The sequence below is a fragment of the Microtus pennsylvanicus genome, chromosome 9, assembly GCF_037038515.1.
Source record: "Microtus pennsylvanicus isolate mMicPen1 chromosome 9, mMicPen1.hap1, whole genome shotgun sequence".
Classification (NCBI taxonomy): domain Eukaryota; kingdom Metazoa; phylum Chordata; class Mammalia; order Rodentia; family Cricetidae; genus Microtus; species Microtus pennsylvanicus.
In genome coordinates this window covers 40189943-40211164 of record NC_134587.1, presented here as the reverse complement: position 1 = coordinate 40211164, position 21222 = coordinate 40189943, and the positions used below count along the sequence as shown (strand labels likewise).

At 48.7% G+C, this 21222-nt stretch overlaps 1 protein-coding gene and 1 pseudogene across 2 annotated transcripts in view; one reads left to right on the top strand and one right to left on the bottom strand.

Annotated features, from left to right (window-relative positions):
- Positions 1-3826: 3826 nt before the first annotated feature.
- On the bottom strand, positions 3827-4961 carry LOC142856982 (PIH1 domain-containing protein 1 pseudogene; annotated as a pseudogene).
- Positions 4962-15305: 10344 nt separating this feature from the next.
- Positions 15306-21222, top strand: part of Camsap1 (calmodulin regulated spectrin associated protein 1) — a 68477-nt gene continuing 62560 nt past the window's right edge. Inside the window, exon 1 of one of the 2 annotated variants that reach the window (XM_075985449.1) lies at positions 15306-15750. In XM_075985449.1, coding sequence (XP_075841564.1) covers positions 15597-15750 — 154 coding nt within the window. In that variant the 5' untranslated portion in view covers positions 15306-15596. The remainder of the gene's footprint in view (positions 15751-21222) is intronic. The other variant, XM_075985447.1, reaches the window with a different exon arrangement.

Here is a 21222-nt window from a genome sequence, read left to right as displayed (position 1 = left end):
GTGCCTCAGGAGATAACCTTCCTTGCACAGGTGGGTGCCCTGGAAGAAACCCTTAATTGCCTGTTCCTCTTTCTAGCTTCTTTCTGGCCAAGCTGAGTGACCCAGCACTCTGCAGTCTGGTAGTGCTTCCTGGGGACAAGAATGGTGTCAATTCTGATCAGCCTGTCAGGTTCCACGCCCAGGACAGTTGGCAGAGAGACCAAGATGGGTGATGCTGTGCTGTCTATTGAGAGCTACTTGGGTGTAGAATACTCTAGAGAGGTGCCCACAGGAGGCTGTGTGACTGGCAGCCATGCTGAGGACTGAAGAGCTGTGCCTCAGGCTCAGACGTCTAGATGGAACAGACACAGAACCATCCTCTCACCCATCCTTTCCGTCCTCTGTTTCATGGGAGCTGTCAGAGCCTCACAGGTCCCTGGAGAGAGGACGAGGCTCCCATACACCCTGTGGGTGCTACAAACAGGCCCCACTTGCTTCTAGGCTTCTGGTGCCATTCTAAAGGAGGGTTCATTTGGATTTCAAAGGTTCCTACCAGCTGAGAGGCCCTGACTCCTGGTGTCATACTGACGTTTTGGGGCTCTTCAGGTCTCTGCCCTTAGTGGCTGGTCTCTGGTTAGATCATAAGGCACAGGCCAGAGAAGCCATGGTGGGGTGGTGGTGGTGTATGGATTCAGTTCTTTTTGTTATGTTTTTACTTCTGACCAGCCAGCTCCTGGATGACAGCAGCCATCTCTGCCAGGTGCCCTTATACACATGGGGCTGTGGCTTGCCTTGTTCTGTCCTTGACTTTGAGGGCACAGCTTTGTTCTGATATATCCTGGTGCCCTGCCCTGCAAACTGAAACCATATGCTACTGTGTCCCTTGAGGGGTAGGCTTTCCAGTTAAGTATGATGCCATGTGTAAGGTCTCCCCTACCATTGGCCACACAGAGACAGATTACACCTAGTTTTTTTCCTTGGGAGCAGCTCTACCCCATGGACTTTACTGTATCCAGACAAGGTGAGACCTCTGATCATAGCAGCTGTATCATTGGATACGCAGAACCTATTTCCAGGCATGGTCATATATATATGTGTGTGTGTGTGTGTATAAGGATGCACACATTCTCTCTCTCTCTCTCTCTCTCTCTCTATATATATATATATATATATATATATATATATATATATATATATATATATACACACACACACACACACATACATACGGGGGCAGGGGGTTCTGTGTACTTTAGGCTGTCCTGGAACTCACTCTATAGACCAGGCTGACCTCGAAGTCACAGAGATCCACCTGTCTCTGCCTTCTGAATGCTAGGATTAAAAGCATGTGCCACCACTGTCAGGCACCAGGCATGGCCTTGACATTTGGTTTTATCCAGTTTGTGGAAGTCTTTTGGAACTAAGGGACTGTGTGTAGGACTTTGTCCTCACCCCCTTGAGGTTATGTCTCAGTTTCTTCCTTTACATGGACAGGAGTTTGGAAACTGCTGGTGGGTAGCTGCTCAGACCTGGGTCTCTGCCGAGCTGAGTTCTATCTTCCTTCACACCTATTTTATTTCATTTTTGGTTTTTCAAGACAGGGTTTTCTATTTATCCCTGTCCTAGAACTCGCTCTGTAGACCAGGCTGGCCTCAAACTCACAGAGATCTTCCTGCCTCTGCCTTCCGAGTGGGTCCCAAAGAAATGTAGACACATGTCCAATGTGCAGAGACACAAGTGCCCCAGGGCCACACAAAGTCAAGCCTTGATTATGTTCTTCAGCATTTACCCTGTTTCCAGAATTTAGAAGGTCCAAAGATGACAACAGGTGAACAGTGCTTATGTTCCAGAAGCAGCTGGCCTTGAGATGTATGAAGACCACTCAGGAGTGGTGTGGCCAGAGGCATTTGTCTGGGCTCAGGAGACCCCAGACTTGGATCTGGGTAACATGGAGTTTTTCTACTTGCCACTGTCCAGATGAGTGTTCTCATTCACCACAGGCTGAAATCTTGGGCTGGCATGGGTGAAAACACAGCTATGTCCTTGGTTTGGGCTGTGTGGTCCACAGATACCTGACTAGTAGTAAGGAGACAGCCTCCAGGCCACTCAGTCCATTGTACAGCACAGTGCCTGCTGGGTGGGTGGGTGGTGGGGTGAGGGGCTGGTATATGTTCCAGGAGGGCAGGCAGCCAAGCGCTTCTCAGCAGGCCCAGAGCTGGGATAGGGCTATACCATCTTAGGCACTTAGGAACTATAATTCCAGTTGCACAAAAGCCTGGGCAGGCTTGCTTGTCTCCAGAGGCCTAATGGCCAGAGGAGCTTTAGTGTGTAGCAGACATCTAAACAGAGGACAAGTGGGCGGCCCCGGAGCTTGTGGCTGCATTCTGTAGGATTTAGGAACATCATGGTTATGTTGTAATTTAAAAAACAGCATGCAAAAGACAACATGCAACAGAACTCATGTGGAGGGGTTTTTTATTGGGGGAAAGAGAATGGGAAAAAGGGGGAAGGGAAGACGGGAGACCAGCCTCTGGGGATAGGAGCATCAGAAGAGGGGAGAGTTAGAGAGAGAAACAGAAGGAGATGGGAGGTAGGCAAGGCCCACCTTTTAAAAGGGACCAGTGAATGTGCACAGGAGGAGCTCTTAGTGGCTGCAGCTGAGGACGTATCCTGTCAGGACCAGCTTGTGCCCAGCTTGACCTTCCTTAGGGTACCTTTGGTACCTCAATAAAGCATTCCTCAGTCACCCAAATGAGAGTCCATTTTTCAGGTTTAGTTGGGGTGGGGGTTGTGCTGAATTTTAGGGTTTTTTTATTCATAGCTCTTTTATTTGGATAGCAGTCTCATCATATGTGGTGAAGAACATTCAGATATGAACCCAGTAAATCCAGTATGTTAAATATTGGTCTTCAGATTTTATAGCCAATGATGCCACATTTGCCTGTCATCTCCGATATAACCACAGTCACACTTCAGTGGCCACCAAACTATTCAACACATTTTCCTTAACTGTTAATTATTGAAGATAGCAGTTTTAGCACCTGGAATGTTTTTTCAAGCTCTGCGTAGCTGCTACAGGGAGCTCAGCAGGGAGTTGTAATCAGGTCAACCTTGGTGTATTACCAAAATGTGGCCAATTGTGGCTTGAGTTTACAGTGCTGGGGCCTTCTCTGACAGGTTACTGATGAACTCAGCTGTGGTCTAAGGTGGAAGGTCCGTCACCTTGAACCACCATCTGAATGTCACCTCTGGAAGCTTGTCTGCTGTTCGGTGTTTCTATCTGTAATTCAGTTCTCCAATTTACAGGAGATAAAAGCTAATATGAGATACATGGTGGGACCCAGTCTCAGGAGAAAAAAAAAAGAAAAAGAAAAAAAAAGACTGAGTTTTTAAACCATTTGTGTTGAGGAACTAATTCCCTTAACTTCTCTAAGGCTATTTAAAATCTAGTTTCTCTTTTTCTTTTTTTGGAAGTATGTACAGAAGTGGCCTGTGTTTAGAGTGAACAGCTGATGGGTTTCCTATGTGTGTGCAGTGGACCCTTTCCTGTTGAGAAATGACATTCTGGTGTTTACTTAGTTGTCCCCTCATGCTGGGTCAAGGATACCAGGGCTATAAGCAGGACCAACTCCATCTCTTTCCCCCACAGTGAATAAAGTGAAAATTGTGTCACCCTAGGAACTAATTCTGAGCGGTCATCCTCATTTGGGGGTCAGGATGGAGCACCATAAAATTGTAAACCTTTGATTTCAAACATGCTACAATCAAAACAGCTTGAATTTGCCTCCAAAGCTGTGTGTCTTACTATGAGCAGGATTTACTTAGCACAGAAGTGCTCCCAACATGGCTACTGCGCTGCTGCCCACCGAGACATGGCACTAACATCGTCTCTCCTCTCAGCAGCTCTAGCTGTTTTCTTTTCAAACTGGAAAAACTTTAGAGAATATACCAGCATCTCCACTTCTGGAAATACAAGGGGGCTCTGGAAAGAAGACACTGGCAGGAGGGGCACAGACATCATCAGTTGCTTTTCCCTCTGGTGGAAAGCAGCCCTGCTCGCCTCCGTGTTAATCAGCAGGGGAATGGAGGCATGGAGGTGATGTAATTGCTGGGGATTCCTATCCCCTGGAGAGTCTCCTATCTCTAGTGTCAGTCCATGGGCTCTGTCCAGCTTGGGGCAGTCAACTTCAGCCAAGAAGAGGCCAGGGGCTTCCAACCCACCAAAGGTTCCATTGAGGCTACTCTGGGCCTTGATGGGGTTTGCAGGGAGGGTCACACCGAGGGTCCCCAGCTCCTGGATCTGAGGGCACTACCAGGAGCAGATGATCTGCTGTGAGATGGAACCCAGGAAAGCCACTGCCAGTCTGGATTAGCTATAAGCCATACTCATCCTCAAGACCCTCCCTGGCAATGGTAACCATCAGCTCCTGAAAAAATCGGCTGTTCTGCATCCTCAGGTAGAAGTTGCTATTGACGGCAATGCCACAGACAGTACAATCCTGGTCTTTTGTATTCAGCTTACCGTCTGGCTCTCCCAGGCTCTTGGGGATTTGGAAGGTGGCTTGGTCTGAAGCAGTTTATCTTCAGTCATGTCCACTGGGGGAGGGATGAAGGGAGAGTGGCAGATGTGGATGAATACCTTTCCTTCTGAAGAGCTGGTCTTTATTCAGAAATCAGGCTGGGGCTGGATCTGCATGATTCTGACCTGGCTATCTGGGCTTGCTCTTTGGAAGCTGGCAGCAGCAGCTTCTGAAACCACACAGTCTCATTGCCTATTGACTCTGTGTCTCTTAGCTCTGGGACCAGAAGCTTCGAGTCAGCCATAACCCTGGGAAAAACTAGGCATCCAAAACATGGAGAACTCTTCCTGGATAAACAAAGCTGGCCTGTTGTAGGGCCTCAGTTGACTCTTAACACACAGTTCTGTTGCGCGAGTTCTAATTGGTCTTAACAATAAAAACCCGGAGTCAGACATTAGGGGATGAAAGCAGACAGATCAGAGAAGCAGAGCAGCCAGCCACTAGTTCTTACCTCTACCAAATCCTCAGACTGAAAAAAAGGTTTGCTCCTCTCTCTGCCCAGCCACATCACTTTCTGTTTCCTCCTCCTAGTGCTGGGATCAAAGGCGTGAGATCCCAAGTGCTGGGTTTAAAGGTGTGTGCCACCGCTGCCTAGCCTCTATGTTTAACTAGTGGCTAGCTCACACTCTGATCCCCAGAGAACAAACAAAACATCACCACTCAGTACTCAACCCGTAACAGTCTACAGTCCCATTATGATGTTGGGTTTGGTGGTCAGCCCTGTTTGGTAAATGGGTAAAATTGTATCTCTTTTCTAAAAAGAACTTTGAAACGGGGCTAGCAAGATGGCTCACTGAGTACAGGTGCTTGCACTAAGTGGGTGACCTGAGTTCAATCCGCAGACCCGCAGGATGGAAGGGGGGAAATGGCTCCTGCAGATTGTTCTCTAATCTCTGCCTGTACACCGTAATACATGTGCATCCTCATACACAAAATTTACAAAAATGTTTGAGATACAATATTGTGTCACACAGTTCACTCTTTTGAAGTGGTTTTTAGCATGTTTTGCACATCTGTCTAGCTCACGGCATTCCTAATCCATGCCCATCAGGCCGCAGCACTTCAGTTCCTCTCGATCTGCTGAGTCAAAGCAAATTTTCCACTCTGGCTTCTTTTCATTTAGCACCAGGCTGGAGCACTTCCCCTGCACTATAGCCCGGGCCGGTGGTTCATTCCCTGTAGGAGTTAGGTGATTTTCACCAAGCTGATTCCTTTGTATCATAGGCCTTTTGGACAGTTGGACCCCAATGTTTATGCTTCATCCATTGATGGACCCCTGACTGTACTGTCTCTTGGCTCTAGGGAATAATGCTGCTGGTGTGTGGGTGTCCCTTCCATATTCCTACTGGACACAAGTGTCCACACCTAGTCCCTTCTGTGCTATGTACCCCTTGGATAATCTGGTAAAACCCAGACCTCTTCTGAGAGGATGCCCTCCGTTTTGAGGCAGGGTCATGCTGTGTGGCACAGGCTGTCCTATAACTCTCCATCCTCCAGCCTCAGTCCTCCCAGGAGTGATGCTGGGATTACACGTGCATGTCACTACACTAGCAAATTAAAAATCACTGTTTCAAATGTTCTTTTTCTCCCTTTGCCATGACAGAGATGAAATTTAAGGCCTTACACATGTGAGGCGAGTGTGCGACACTAAGTCATATCTCCAGCACTGTTTTCCATCCATCCATCCATCCATCCATCCATCCATCCATTCATTTGGTTTTCTGAGACGGTTTCTCTATGTATCCCTGGCTGTTCTGGAACTCACTCTGTAGAGCAGGCAGGCCTTGAATTTTTAGAGATCTGCCTGTCTCTGCTTCTGGACTGCTGAGATTAAAGGCATGCACCACCACCGCCCAGCCAGCCCTGTTTTTCTGAAGATTTTGTGTGTGTGCATGCATGGGTGTGTCTGCCTGTTTGTCTGGGTGTATTTATGTGCAAGGGACTGAGGTAGTTGAATCTCCTGGAATTAGAGTTAGAGGCAGTTCTGAGCTGTTATGTGGGTTCTGGGAAGTGACCCGGGTCCTCTGCAGGAGCAATTAAGTGCTTTTAGACCCATCTTTCTAGCCTATGCTGGCCCCATGTTAAAAACAAGCAAGCTAGGCCGGGTGGTGGTGGCGCACGCCTTTAATCCCAGCACTCGGGAGGCAGAGGCAGGCGGATCTCTGTGAGTTCGAGGCCAGCCTGGTCTACAAGAGCTAGTTCCAGGACAGGACAGGAACCAAAAGCTACGGAGAAACCCTGTCTCAAATCCAAAAACAAAAAAAAAACAAGCAAACAAACAAACAAAAACAACTGTCAAAATAGAGCTTGGTGTGGTGGTGTATACCTTTCAGTACTTGGGAGGCAGAGGCAGGTAGATCTCAGTTTGAGGCTGGCCACAGCTACATAATAGAGACCCTGCCTCAAAAGAAAAAAGTCAAAATAGCACATACAAATGTGCTGCCGTCTCATTCTTTGTCAATGTCGTGTATACAAGCACAAGGCCAGAGGTCAATGTTGGGTGTCTTCCTTAATCAGTCCTTAATGTGTACAGTATTCTCAGTATTCTGCCTGCATGTATCTCCTTACAAATGGTTGTGAGCCACCATGTGGTTGCTGTGAATGAACTCAGGTCTTTTGGAAGAGCAGGCAGTGCTCTTAACCACTGAGCCATCTCTCCAGTCCCCTCCCCCCCTTTTTTTTGAAACGGTTTCACTGTAGTTCTAGAGCCTGTCCTGGAACTTGCTCTTGTAGACCAGGCTGGCCTTGAATTCACAGAGATCCGCAAGTCTCTGCCTCCCGAGTGCTGGGATTAAAGGCGTGTACCACCCCTGCCCAGCTTCTTCATCTTATTTTAAAAAATATTTATTATTCTTATTTTTTATGGTTTATGGGTGTTTTTTATATATGCGTGGCACATGTGTTCCTGGTGCCTGTGGAAGCCAGAAGAGGGCACTGGATCCCCTGGAACTGGACCCAGTTGTGAGCTACCATGTGTGTGCTGGGAACTGAATCCAGGTCACTGAAGCCACTGTTCCTGTCTTAGGGTTACTATTTCTATGATTTGACCAAAAGCACATTGGGGAAGTATGAGCTTATCTGGCTTCTGCTTCCACATCACTACTCATCACTGCAGGAAGTCAAGACAGGAATGCAAAGAGGGTAGGAACCCGGAGGCAGGAGCTGATACAGAGGCCATGGGGGGTGCTGCTTACTGACTTGCTACTCTTGGCTTGCTCAGCCTGCTTTCTTACAGAACCCAGGCCTACCAGCCCAGGGATGGCACCACCCGTAATGGGCTGGACCCTCCCCCATCAATCACTAATAAAGAAAATGGTTTACAGGAGAAAACGGAAGCATTTTCTCAAGTGAGGTTCCCGCCTCAGATGACTCTAGCTTGTGTTGAGTTGACATAAACTAAGCTCTTAACCGGAGTCAGCTCTCTAGCCCTTCCATCTTAGTTTTTGAGACAAGGCCTCTCACTGAACCTAGCTTGCCAGTTTAAGCCTGTCTCATTGCACCCTCTAATCAGATGCTATCCAGTAAACACACGTGAACAGGAAATAGACCTCAGAACAGGTGACTGGGAGCATTTCTGAGTTGTGTCCTAGCTGGTGTCTGCCTGAATTTTTTTAAAAAAATTTTTTTTATGGCTATGTAGCAGAGGGTAGCCTTGAACTTGCCGTCCTCCTTCCTCAGCCTCCTAAGTACTGAGATCCCAGGTTTGCACTACCACATCCGGCTTCTATCTGTTTGCACATAGAAGTGTCTCGAAGGGATAATGTTTTGGTTGGAGACCTCAGAGGAGTTTGCACTGGGGTGTGGAGCAGCCTCCCTCCCGATTCACCTCTCAGCTCTGTCCAGATTTAAGAGGAATGAGCCCAGGAAGGGGAAGGGGAGCAAGGGGAGCCTGCTCTCAATGAGCCACAGCCTCTCACTATCGAAGCTCCTATTGTGCTCTAAACCGGGCGCTGGTGGAGCTGTGAGTATATAGGGAGGACTCCTGGAAACACCATAGACTCCCAGCTCCGGGGTGGGAGCAGACAGCTGTCCTAGCTTACAGGGAAACTGTTACAAAGGCTTACCTGCTCAGTGTCCTCAGGTGCGAGAGCCCTCCAGGTGGCCTCCTCCCAGCTTCCTGTGGTGCTATCTTGATTTTTGTTTTTCGACACAGGGTTTGTCTGTGTAGCTCTGGAACCTGTCCTGGAACTCACAGAGATCCGCCAGCCTCTGCCTGCTGAGTGCTGGGATTAAAGGTGTGTGCCACCACTCCTGGCTCTTTGGTGCTGTCTTAAAACTTTTTCAGAGCTTCCTGTTGTGCAGGGAGGTATGGTCAGGGGCCTTCCCATTATTCATGCAGGGCCAGGATGCTTCTGATTTCCCTGCTGTCCGCACACAATTCTGATGCAAAGGCCAGGAAGAGTGCAGTAAATACTGTTTGAGCAAGTCATACATATCAAGCCTTCTGTGGCTATATTCCCTTTGTGGGCATGGGCCATACTCGCCACTGCCACAGATCGGGAGTGGGCCTCAGAGCCACGCTGCATCACATTCTCCTGGGCATCTGTGTCTAACAGTAGTGACTGACGGAATATGGGGTCATGCCTGTTGTGTGTCTGAGTCGGGGGAGAGGGCCAGCTTGAACCAGAATTTTTAAGAAGACAGGTCAGCAGGCCCTGGCTTGCCAGGCAGACTGTTGGCCTCCTCTGGGAGACACTAGGGGGTGAAGGACAGGGTTGCAAGCTGGTTGTGTGTGTGTGTTTGTGTAGCTACTGCCCACTGTTTGACTGGCACTATCATTGTATCCTGAGGATTCAAGGGTGGCCAGAAGGAGAAGCTGTTCCTCTTGTCTTTTAGAGCCTGCTAGCGTCTCTGATAAGCCACGCTCACCTCCTCCTGGAGTTTGTTGTAGGTGCTGGGACAGAGCTTCTCCTTCCCATGTTAGTCGTGAGCACTGTGCAGAAGCGTGGGCAAATGGCTTTGAGGGAAGATCCCTAAAACTGAAAAGCTTAGCACCTAGACAAGGGCTAATCTCGCCAGCTAGTGTCTCAGAAGGCAGCTAGTCTCTCAGAATACATGGCTCTGACCAACCCAATGTGGCTACTGTTCCTCTAGGCTCAAGTTCATTCTTCTCTGTGCAGCCTGCTGCTGGAGCTCAAGGGACCTCAGGCTGTTCCTTGAGCCTGGGGCACCCTGTGTTGCTGAATCCTCCATCTGCTTGTTGGCCCAGTGTTACCAGTGACTCCAGCACATCCTTTGATAGTTCTATCCTGGTCAAACTCAGTAGGTCTCTCTAAACCTTCACCCATGTTGTAGCCTCTTGTCCACTTGTAGCAGGGAATGCAGCTGGCGTCATGTTCTGTCTCTGCAGCTGAGACAACTGTCCCAGGCCTTTTCCTGTCTAACCCATAGTGCCTTGCCTCTGCCACTAGTACAGAACTAGCTGGTGCCCACTCCAGACAACCTTCCTGCCCCAATACCTCCTCTCCTGCTGCTAAAAGAGGAAGAAGAAAGGCCCTCCCTGCTAGGTTTTGGCGCAATCGTATGATGCCAGCACTCTGCCAACTTATCCAGCACTAGACCTTCCTACTACTGCAATATGCCAATGGGCATCCCAATGATGTAATCTTGCCAATCTTAAAATGGACTTGGTCTACTGTACCTTCTATAGCCCCTAAGTCCTACCTCCCCTCCTGAAACTGCACCTATTGTGAGAATTCTTCCTCTGGGGAGACACAAACCAACCCTTTCCTCATAAGGATAAAGCCCCGAAGACAAACCAGAGTTCTTTGTGTGGAACCAGTGAATTTATTGGGCTCACTTACAGAACATGGGTGAAGTGCTAGTTATAAAAGGGTGGGACCCAGAGATAGAGGCCAGCCTCTAGAGCGAGTTCTAGGACAGCCAGGGCTACACAAAGAAACCCTGTCCCAACCGCAACCCCCCAAAAAGTGTGGGACGCCAAAGCAACTATAGCAGATTTTTTTTTTTTTAAATCCTGGCTGTCCTGGAACCTACTATGTAGACCAGGCTTGCCCCTAACTTCTGGAATTAAAGGTCTGAGACACCACACCTGACTTTGCACCAGAAAGTCTTTACTCATCATGGGTGTTTTCCTAATAGCTGCAGAATGGAGGTCTGTCTGCTTTAACACCTCCATAGGTCATATGCAGTTAGAGCACACAGATGGCTAGAAGGTGCATCAGGGAACACCTGGACTCTCAGGTAAGGGCTCAGTGACCCTCCTCACACACCCTCCTTCCAGCTGATCTGATAAGCCCGACAGCTGTCTTGCTCAGAGGACAGTACCCATTGCTGTCCGTTATGGCACTGAACCACCTGCCTCCAGGGACCTTGTCTCTGTTACAGCAACTGCATCCTGCGCCTGGTGGAACCTCCGTTTTCCTTCATAGGAACAGTAATCCCTGTCTTCCCTACCTCACCTTTACCTCAGCCTTTCTAAAAGGGTTAAGTTGGTTGTCAACTTGAGGGGATTTAGAATCTAGGAGACAAACTCCACAACACGTCCATGAGGGCATTTCCAGAGAGGTTTAGCTGAGGGGACAGGACCCACCCTGAACGTGTGTGGCACCATCCTATGGGGGTGGTGATCCAGACTGAATAAAAATGAGGACACAAGCCGAGCCCCAGCATTCATTTCGGCCATCTCACACTCCCCCTGCTATGCCTTTGCTGCCATGATGTGTTCTGCCCTCAAACTGTGAGCTACTTGTTAGTATTTGGTCATAGCACACACACACACACACACACACACACACTAGTAATACAGGATGCAATGCAAATGCTCATTGTGAGGCTGTCTGTCCCCTTCAGGCCTTTGTTTCACAAAAGTGCCTGTCAAGGATAGGAAGAGCCCATGAACAGAGTCACTCTCCAGACTCCTGAACTAGCTTCTTTCTCCTCCTCTGCCTCTTCCATCCTGGTTGAAGACAAGGCTTTGGCCCAAACCCCTGGACTTGAATAAAATAGACAGATTCCTAGAAAGACACAAAGCATAGAACTTGACTGAAGAAACGTGATTTGAGCAGACCTCCAGCAAGGAGGAAAGTCTGTCATGAAGTCATCTGTTGGCCAGCAGGCTCGCTACACAAGCCTGAAGTTTGGTCCCTGGAGTCCACTGTGGCAGAAGAGAGTTGACCCTGAAAGCCATCCTCTGACTGGCACAGTGCACCATGGCACATGGACTTGCGTGACCCTCCTCACTACAAGCCACCCAGTAAGACCAAACCAAGGTAGGTCTGTGAGATACTGAGAGCATTCATACCAACTCCTCCGGAAACTGTTAAGAGGGGCCAGGCGTTTATCATAGCCAGAACCTGGAAACAACCTAGATGCCCCTCAATCGAAGAATGGATAAGAAAAATGTAGTACATTTACACAATGGAGTACTACACAGCAAATTTTGCAGGAAAATGGATGGAGCCAGAAAACATTATTTTGACTGAGGTAATCCAGACCCAGAAAGACAATTATCACATATACTCACTCATAGGTGGTTTTTAAACATAAAGAAAGCCAGCCTACAAACCACAATCCCAGAGAATTTAGACAACAATGCAGACATTAAGAGAGACTTACATAGATCTAATCTACATGGGAAGTAGAAAGTAGAAAAAGACAAGATCTCCTGAGTAAACTGGGAGCATGGGGACCTTGGGGGAGAATTGAAAGGCGTGGGGAGAGGCAGGGAGGGGAGCAGAGAAAAACGTAGAGCTCAATAAATATCAATAAAATAAAATTAAAAAAATCCAAAGTAAGTTGAGTTGGGAGGAGAGTTCCCATCGCATCTTTGGTCATCCTGGGAATGTCTTTTTCAAGGTGCATTATTTATTTACTTAATTTATTTTCATACCTGTATAAAAAATGGGGGAGGCGGGCATAGCGGGTGGCTCATGTCCATAATCTTAACACATTGGGAGGCTGAGTAGGAGCTTGGCATAGAATGAGTTTCAGACTAGCATGGCCAGTAAGGCTTTGCCTCACATAACTGAACCAAAGCAAACCTAGATCACAAAAGGAACACTCCCAATTTACTTACTTTGACCAGTAGCAATCTGCTACTAAAACCATCCACAGACACCACATGCAAAGTGAAGACTAGAATCTGCCATGAAAACTCAACAGATAGCAGTAAATGAAGGTAGGTACATATAAAAAGGATTATGCTCATGCCAAGTGGAATCTTCCAGAATACAGGGATACATCAGTATCTGAAAACCAGTCAATATACACCACAGACAGAATAAAAACCTTTATGACCAGCAGGTGCAAAACAAAGCCCTTGACAAAAAACACGGTTTCCAAACTGAATGTCTTCAGTCCCAGCACGGGGAGGGCAGGGAGAGCAAAGACAGGTGGATCTCTGAGTTCGAGGCTAGCCTGGTATACAGAGCTAGTTCCAGGACAGTTAGACAGTTAGAGAAACCTTGTCTCTAAAAGCAAACAAACTAAAAGCAAAAAACCCCCCAGTTTCATGAGGAAGAACACTGTGCAGACTTGGAATAGATGGATTTCTTGAGCTTGATAAGGAACACCTACCAAATCCTCGAACTCATATGGAATTGCAAAATGCTTTCTTCAGGTCAGAGTAAGACAAGGAGCCTGGTTTTCATGCCAGTCCACAGGGCTCTAGGCAAGATAGTCAGAAAGGCAAGAATAAAAAGGCTCCCAGGTGGGGAAGGAGGAGGTAAGGCAGACAGACTCCTTTACCCACAGCGGACATGTCTGTATCAAGGACATCTCAAGAACCCACCAAGAAACCATCTAAACTAGCAAATGGGTTCCTCGGAGCTGCAAAATACAGGGCCAGCACACCAAATCTCTATCCCTGACCCCTTTTTCACCTCTCTCCCATTTGCCAGCTTTGTCCTGCTACCTGCCTGGTACCACCCCACATCCCAGTCAGGCCAAGTTCTGCTGTTCTAACCTTTGGTCCTGGGGCTCTGTGCTTAGTGGCTTTGCTGTTTCTTACATACTGGGGTTTAGATCAGTCTACTACAGCAACCCAGTCGAGTGTCAAGGACCAGCCTTGACAATCTACTGCTTCCCAGACAGACTCACACCAAGCTCATGTCTTGCTTCTTTCTACCCATATGTCCCCCTTTTGTCTCTCCCTGGCAACCTAGCCCTAACAAATTTTTATTTTATTTTTGAGACAGGTCCTACTATGTTATTTTGGTTTACCTGGACTCGATTAGAAATGGGTGTCGCTGAAGCCACAGAGATCCAATTACCTCTGCCTCCCAAGTGCTGGGATTCAAGGTGTGTGCCACACCAGGCGTCTATACACTTTTCGTTTTGCTTTTTGAGACAGAGTTTCATCTCTAGGAGCTGAAGCCGGCCTTGAATTTCATTCAGATCCTACCTCTACCTCCCCAGTGCTGGGGTTACAAGCATGGGATACCATGTCCAACCTCATCCACCTCTTATTTATTTATTTATTTATTTATTTATTTATTTATTTATTTATTTATTTATTTATTTATTTATTATTACTTTATAAATAATACCAATCCAAATTTCCACTTCCCTCCTCCCACTTCCCTCCCGCTCCCCCCCCCTCCAGTCCTAAGAGAGGGCAGGATACCCCGCCCTGGGGGAAGTCCGAGGCTCCCCCCCTCCATCCAGGCTTAGGAAGATATGCATCCAAATAGAATAGGATCCCCAAAAGCCAGTACTTGCAGTAGAGACTAATCCCAGTGCCACCTCATCCACCTCTTGATCTGATTGCATGCACTCTCTCCTCGAACATCCACTCTACCTACTTACTGTCTTTTTGTGGGTAAGGGATGATCTGACAATGCAGAGGTAAAGCACCCTGAAGCTTACAGGGCCAGTACGGCCACCCACACCCCCCACACCCGGGGTGCGGGGTTCCTGCTGCTCCCCCGGGGCTGGTGCATACATTGTCGCCTCTCCAGTGATATCTTCCGCATTGCGCACCCAGGTTTCACAAAAATACTCTTGTTCCTTTTAAACACTAACGCAGGCCACACGCGGCGCTGGTCTTAAGCATCCATTCCCCTAGGCGCCGAACCTGAGCGAGAGAACATGCCAGTGTCCGTCTGGGGTAGTGGGGCTCGAGGTTGCTCCGGACTCGAGCGCTGATCTCAGGTGCTGTTTCCGAACCGCGTGCACTCAGCCTGACCCGGCGGCGACGTCTCGCGATCTCCGTCGGCAGGCCCAGCGCCCGTGCGAACCCTAAGGGTGCTCGGTTCACAGGGAGCCGGCCATACCAGAGGAAGAGACGAACCACTCTCGGAGCGCAGGAGTGAAGCTCCGTCAACCCGCGGCGCCCGATGGTAATCCTGCCCAAGTCGCTGAAAATGAGGCGGGTCCCCAGCAGAGCATACTACGCCTGCGCAGACCCGGGCTGGGGCGGGGCAGTGGCGTGTCTACTGTGGCAGAAGAAGGGGGCGAGGCTGGGTGGACCGGCGTGGTTACTGCGCTTGAGGAGGAGGTAGGGGCGGGGCCGAGGGCGTGTCCACGGCTACTGAGGACCCGGACTGGGCTGGGTTAGAGGGGCGTGTCTGCTGCTCCCGCAGGGGACGCGGGCTGAGGGCGGGCCGAGGGTGTGTCTAGAGCGCCTGAAGAAGGGCACAGGTACTGAGCTTGCGGAAGGAGGGCGGGGCGAACGGGGTACGGGGGCGGTGCCTACTGCGCCTGCGGAGAAAGGTGGGGCTGCGGGAGGCGCCAAGTGCGCCTGCGTGACGCGGCGGCGGCGCGTTAGTTTCTACCCGTTGGCCGCCGCCTCAGCTGCCGCTCCTCCGGGGCCGCGCACGCGCCGCCACCGCCGCCGCCCCCGGCCCGTGCCCGCACCGCGCCTGCCCCGCGCCTGCCTTGGCCGGCGCTTGCCCGCCGCCGCCTTCCCGGCCGGCTCGGCGCCTTCTCGGCCTCGGCTCGGCGCCCGCAACATGCAGCAGCAGCAGCCTGGGTGGCGGCGGCGGCCGTGAAGCAAGGGCCGTGTGCCCGGGCGGGCGGCGCGGGAGGGCGGCGGCGTCTTTGTTGCGGCCGGGCCGCCGCGGCCTTTGTCTGCAGATGGACGCGGGCGGCCGCCCCGCCGCCGAAGGCTGGAGGAGGATGGAGGCACCGCCGGAGGGCGCCGACCTGGTGCCGCTGGACCGCTACGACGCGGCGCGGGCCAAGATCGCAGCCAACCTGCAGTGGATCTGTGCGAAGGCCTATGGCCTAGGTGGGCGGGCGCGGCGGGGTCCGGGGCAGGGGGATGGGATTACAGGGGGGACGAACGGGGAACGAATCGGACTCCGGGTTGGTACTAGAGGGGAAACGACGGGACGTGGACTGCTGTCGAGCGCAACCGGGAGATGTCGGACGGGTGCGGGAGCCGGGGGATGGGACCAGAGGGAGACGAACCGGGGTCGGACGGGATATGGGACCAGAGGAGGACGCAGTAGCCGTAGGATTGAACCAGAGGGAGACAGACAGGGAATAGATTGGACTAGGTATGATAAAGAGGGGACAGAAAGGGGACTGACATGCAGGGGGATGAGACCAGAAAGGATCGGACGCTGGACGAACCGGGCAATAGGACCAGAGGGGATCCGATGAGTCGGGGGGAAGGGGGACACGGAGAAAGGTCTGGGGACGAGGAGTGGAGACAGCCAAGGTTGGGAATGAGGCCGGTGGCAGGACCAGGGCGCGCCTTCGCGTGGTGTCGGTTCAAGACTTGCTGTCCTGGCGGGTGGCCCAGGTGAGCGAGCGCTGAGGTCGGCCGGAGTAGGTCCTGGCACGGGACTACGCTCGCGTATCATCCATACTCTGAGTCTCGGGCGGGTAGAGGGTGCCTGTCTGGTGCAGTGTTATTCTCTGGCTACTGGACTGGCCGTCTGAGTCCAAAAGGGACTTTTTTATGTGAGTAACGTCCGTTTAGCCATCTCTTACTGCAACAGTGGCCAGAAGGCTTAGTTTGAATAGTTGGAGGCTTAGTCCAAGGGGACAAACCCAGAGTCCCAGCCATTCTGGTTTATATATTATGAATTTTGATACTTTCCAGAACATGAGCTATTGGATACTCCAAAGATAAATTTTGTGTTACACAAATTGTGCAGAAACAACCCCTTTGGCTAATTCCTGTTGTGAAGAACAAGGTAACCTTGTGATGAAACCCCATTTATGAGGCCTAATATGCTTAGTGGATTAAGACGTTCTGGTTGGTGCTCTGGGAACTTTGTAGGCCAAATAATGCTGGTGATGCTCTGTAGATACTAGAGACTGGGAGGCTCTAGTATCAGTGACAAATACCTTGTTTCAGACACAAAACTAAGTGTTAAATACTTGTAAATCCCCTTAAAATGAAGCATGAGTTGCCCTTGTTCTGGCAGAACCATTACAGACTGGGTTGCTGGAATAACCCTTTTAGGAGAGGGTTAGGTGACCAGTTTAAAAAACTTGCTAAGCAGGTGTTCTCTGTCACAGTGGACTGTGTCGCATCAGGGCCTCCTAGTCCTAGTCATAAGGACAAGCATGTTTTGGGAGTAAATAAACTGCTTTATTTTATTTTAAACTTAATGCTATGGTGTAAAGCTAGCAGTGAGGAAGTAGTTCTGTCTTTTACAATTTTTAGTTTTATAATTCTTGGTCACCGATTCTGTTGAGTTTCAGGTTTTGCATGGTGGTGGAGAAACACTGCTGTGTAATTGGCTTTATCTGACTTTAAAAAGTACAGTTGAAGAAGCCAGGTGGTGGTGGCGGCTCATGCCTGTAATTACAGCACTTGGGAGGCAACATAGAGAAACCCTGTCTTGAAACCCGCTCCCCCCTAAAAAAACCCCAGAACACTGAATAACCGCTGAAATGGATAAAAAGGTGTCTGATACCTGACTAGAGCAAATAGTGAGTGCCTAGCCAGTGGTCACATCCACCATTGCTGGCTCCACACACCCCTTGTTGCCTCAGCACCTCCCCCTCCACTGCTGTAACCCTTTGCTGTTGTTCTAAGCTATATTATTCAGTTTTTTAATTTATTTATTTTTGGGGACAGGGTTTCTTTTTCTTCAATAATTTATCTTTACTTTATGTGTATTGGTATGAAGGTATCATATCCCCTGGAACTGGAGTTACAGACAGGTATAAACTGCCGTGTGGGTGCTGGGAATTGATCCCATGTCCTCTGGAATAACAGTCAGTGCTCTTAAACACTGAGCCCTCTCTCCAGCCCCGAGATAGGGTTTCTTTGTGTAGTCCTGACTGCTCTGGAACTCGCTCTGTATACCACCAGGCTGACTTCACTCACAGAGATCTTCTTGCCTCTGCCTCATTAGTGCTGGGATCAAAGGCGTGGGGCACCACAGCCTGGCATCGTTCAGTTTTGCATGATCTATCTTTCTTTCTTTCTTTCTTTCTTTCTTTCTTTCTTTCTTTCTTCTTCCTCCTCCTCCTCCTCTTCCTCTTTCTCCTCCTCCTCCTCCTCCTCCTCTTCCTCCTCTTCTTCTTCTTCTTTTTTTCTTTTTTGAGGCAGTGTCTGGCTTGGATTCCTGTTTAGACCATTCTGGCCTTGAACTCAGAGATCCATCTACCTCTTTGTCTCCTGAGTTGCTGACATTAAAGATGCATGCAGACATACTGGCCTAGTTTTGTGTATTGTTGAACCTTTTTAGTGCTGTCTTTAGAGGCTTTCTTTTCTTCTATAGATTATGTTCATAAGTTCATCTTAGCTCCCAGCATTCTTTTGCCTGGCTGTTTAGCATTTGACCAAGGCTAGCCTACCACATGCCATTGTCCTACTGAGAGGTGCTGGTTCATTTCCAGCTTTTTGCTCTTAAACATGGTGTATCCTAGTGCACAGCTCCTAGTCTTATGTATAGATTTCACTCTTGTGTATATGTATTATTCTTTTAACCTTTGTGCTGGGCACGGGACTCAAGGCTTTGCTAGGCAAGTACTCTTGCTGAACTGCCGTCTGTGTTTTTAAGGTTGGCCATGTGGAAATAGTTTACTCAGACTCTATTTACTTTGTAGTTTCTCTAGGAGGGTGTGTTTAGCGGTAACATTCAACTTGGTATCTAGAGATAAATTTTCCTCTTTCTCTCTCTTGTTGGCACCTGGTTTAGTTTTATTCTAGTACCAGATTACTCATGAGGTCTTGTTGCCTCATCAAATAATGGAGCAAATGGGCTTTAAGGTTTTAGATTCTTTTTTTTTTTTTTTTTTTTTTTTTTGGGACAGGGTTTCTCTCTGGAACTGGATTTGTAGACCAGGCTGGCCCGAACTCACAGCTATCCTCTTAACCTCTGTGTGTGCCACCATGCCCAGTGGTTTTAGAATTACTTAGAGTGCTTATTTGAGGACTGGGAGGAAGAGCAGGACTGAGGACTAGCAAGGGACCCGAGCCTAGGTGTCCCTATGACCTGAGACAAGGCCTCTGCTAGCAGAATGTACATCATATGTGTGTTAGAGGTCTAGTTCCCTTCCGTTCATTGTTGTAAATGAGAAGGTTTCCATTCTAGACCCAGCTTCGGCATTTGGGAGGTGCCAATTTATATGACCAGGTTGGCTCAGCTGTACAGTTGTTTATGGTGTTCATAGCCTGGTATGGATTTACTTCTACCAGCCTGGAGTTGTATCTTTCAGGGTGGGGAGGGAGTTTTGGCAAGATATGGGGGACATCCTCCTGCCCCCCCAAAACAACTCTGTTCCTATTCCCAGGGTGAATCTTTTATCTTTGGCGATCTCCATGTGATCTCATCTTAGGCTGCTATTCATTGGTGATGCTGCTTTCCATTTGGATGCTTCAAAGACAAGTTAGTTTGGGTGGGCGGTCATAGGGAAAGGGTCTTGTATGTTTTATGTGTATTGCACTTTTTGGTTAAGTCTGGAAGTGAAAATAGATTTCCTTCTGTGTAGGAGTTGGAAGTGTGGTGGAACTGTGGGGCTAACTACTGGAGTCTCCATTGTCACTTGCCCCGAGAGTCCATGTCCCTATTTCAGCCTGCAATCTGTAGTGAGTGGCAGGCTCTGGAGCTCACCCTAGGCCTTGGGCTTATGGTTATGAAGAAGCATTTTCTCAGATTTTTTTTGCTCTGGTGCCACAACCTAGATTTGGGCTCTGTCCTTTACTTCTGTTTTTAGGTTCTTCTTGGGGAATATGATTTTCAAGTGTGTGACTTTTGTTATGCTGCATTTGATTAATTGTGAAGCTGTGATTCTTTGCCTGTCTAAACTACTTGATGGTCCTAGTAAAGAACAGCCAATATCAAGGCAGAAGCAAGGATAGGCGGAGCCATCAGGCAGAGTATAAATGGAGAAACGAGAAGGCAAACGAGGAGCAGAAGGACATCAGGGGTCAGCCACCCAGCTACACAGCAAGCCATGGAATAAAAAGTATGGAAGGTTATATAGAAATAGAGAAACATAAAAGCCCAGAGGCAAAAGGTAGTTTGAATAATTTAAGAAAAGGCTGTGCATTTATATTTAAGAATAAATCTCCATGTGTGAGATTTATTTGGGAGCTGGGTGGCGGGACCCCTAAAAAGCCAAAAGAGTAAAAGATCACACAACATATTCTTTCTCTTCTTTTTCTGGCAACTCTTGCATTACATTGACAGTCTTTTAGTTATTTTTTGGGAGTAACTTATTAGGCATGCTGAAAATTGTTTACTTAAATGTGTTTGCAAAGAGGAGCAAAGTCTGCTTAACTGCAAGAGTATAGTGGCATTTGTGTGAAACCTGCAATAAATTAATTGATAAGTTCAAAGGGGTGATTTGAAGGACCATTTATTTTATAGGATAGTGTGCTAGACCAGGGCTGCAGCAGTCCTGGCTTTTGCTTCTGGTCTATTTGCATTGTATTTGTGCCCTTAGCAAACTCAGAGGTATCTAGGCTTTGGTTTCAGGGAATAGTGGAGGAATATGAGTTTTTATCTCTCAAGGACAGCAGAACACACAGGGACCGGATGAGAAGGTTCTCAACTGTTTGCAAGGAGATTGCTCTGTGGCTCAGCAAAAACTGATTTGTCCTTTTGCCCCAGAGCTGAGCTGTCCTGAATCCTAGGCCCAGTCAGGAGCTCATCCTTCTCATCTTACCACCAGCAGCAGGCTGGGTTGGAAAAGGGTGGTGACCTAGCTGGAGGGTTAGGTCTACTAACCAGGAATGCTGCTCTCTGTCCTTTTTTCGGCCCCCCAACTCCCGTTCTCCTATGCTCACCAGAGTCCTACAGACTGCTACTTTGAAAAACACGCCGTAGAATAAGAATTCCTATGCCGACCTGTGGCCAGTGGAGCCCAGTTCTTAGGAAATATGTGCTAGAGCCACTGCAGGCCACAAAGTGCTATTTTACGTTGGTTGGCCTGGCCAGTGTTAGGAACAGAGCCCTCTCCTAACTCTAGGAGTCACCGCTTTGCCAGAGTCATGGTGTTGTTTGGTTTAGTGGCATTTGGACAAAAGGAGTTTTGTTGTGATGTTTTACTCTTTCGGCTTTTAGGGGGGCCACCACCCAGCTCCTAAATATACACAGAGGCTTTATTATAAACACCTGCCTTATCTTGGTTTGTTTCTTGCCAGCTTTTCTTAAATTAACCCGACTAATTTCTTAAATTAAACCTCTGGGCTTTTATCTTTCTCTATTTCTGTATACCTTTTTTTACTTCTCTTCCGTGGCTTGCTGTGTAGCTGGATGGCTGGCCCCCGGTGTCTTCCTCTTCTTGT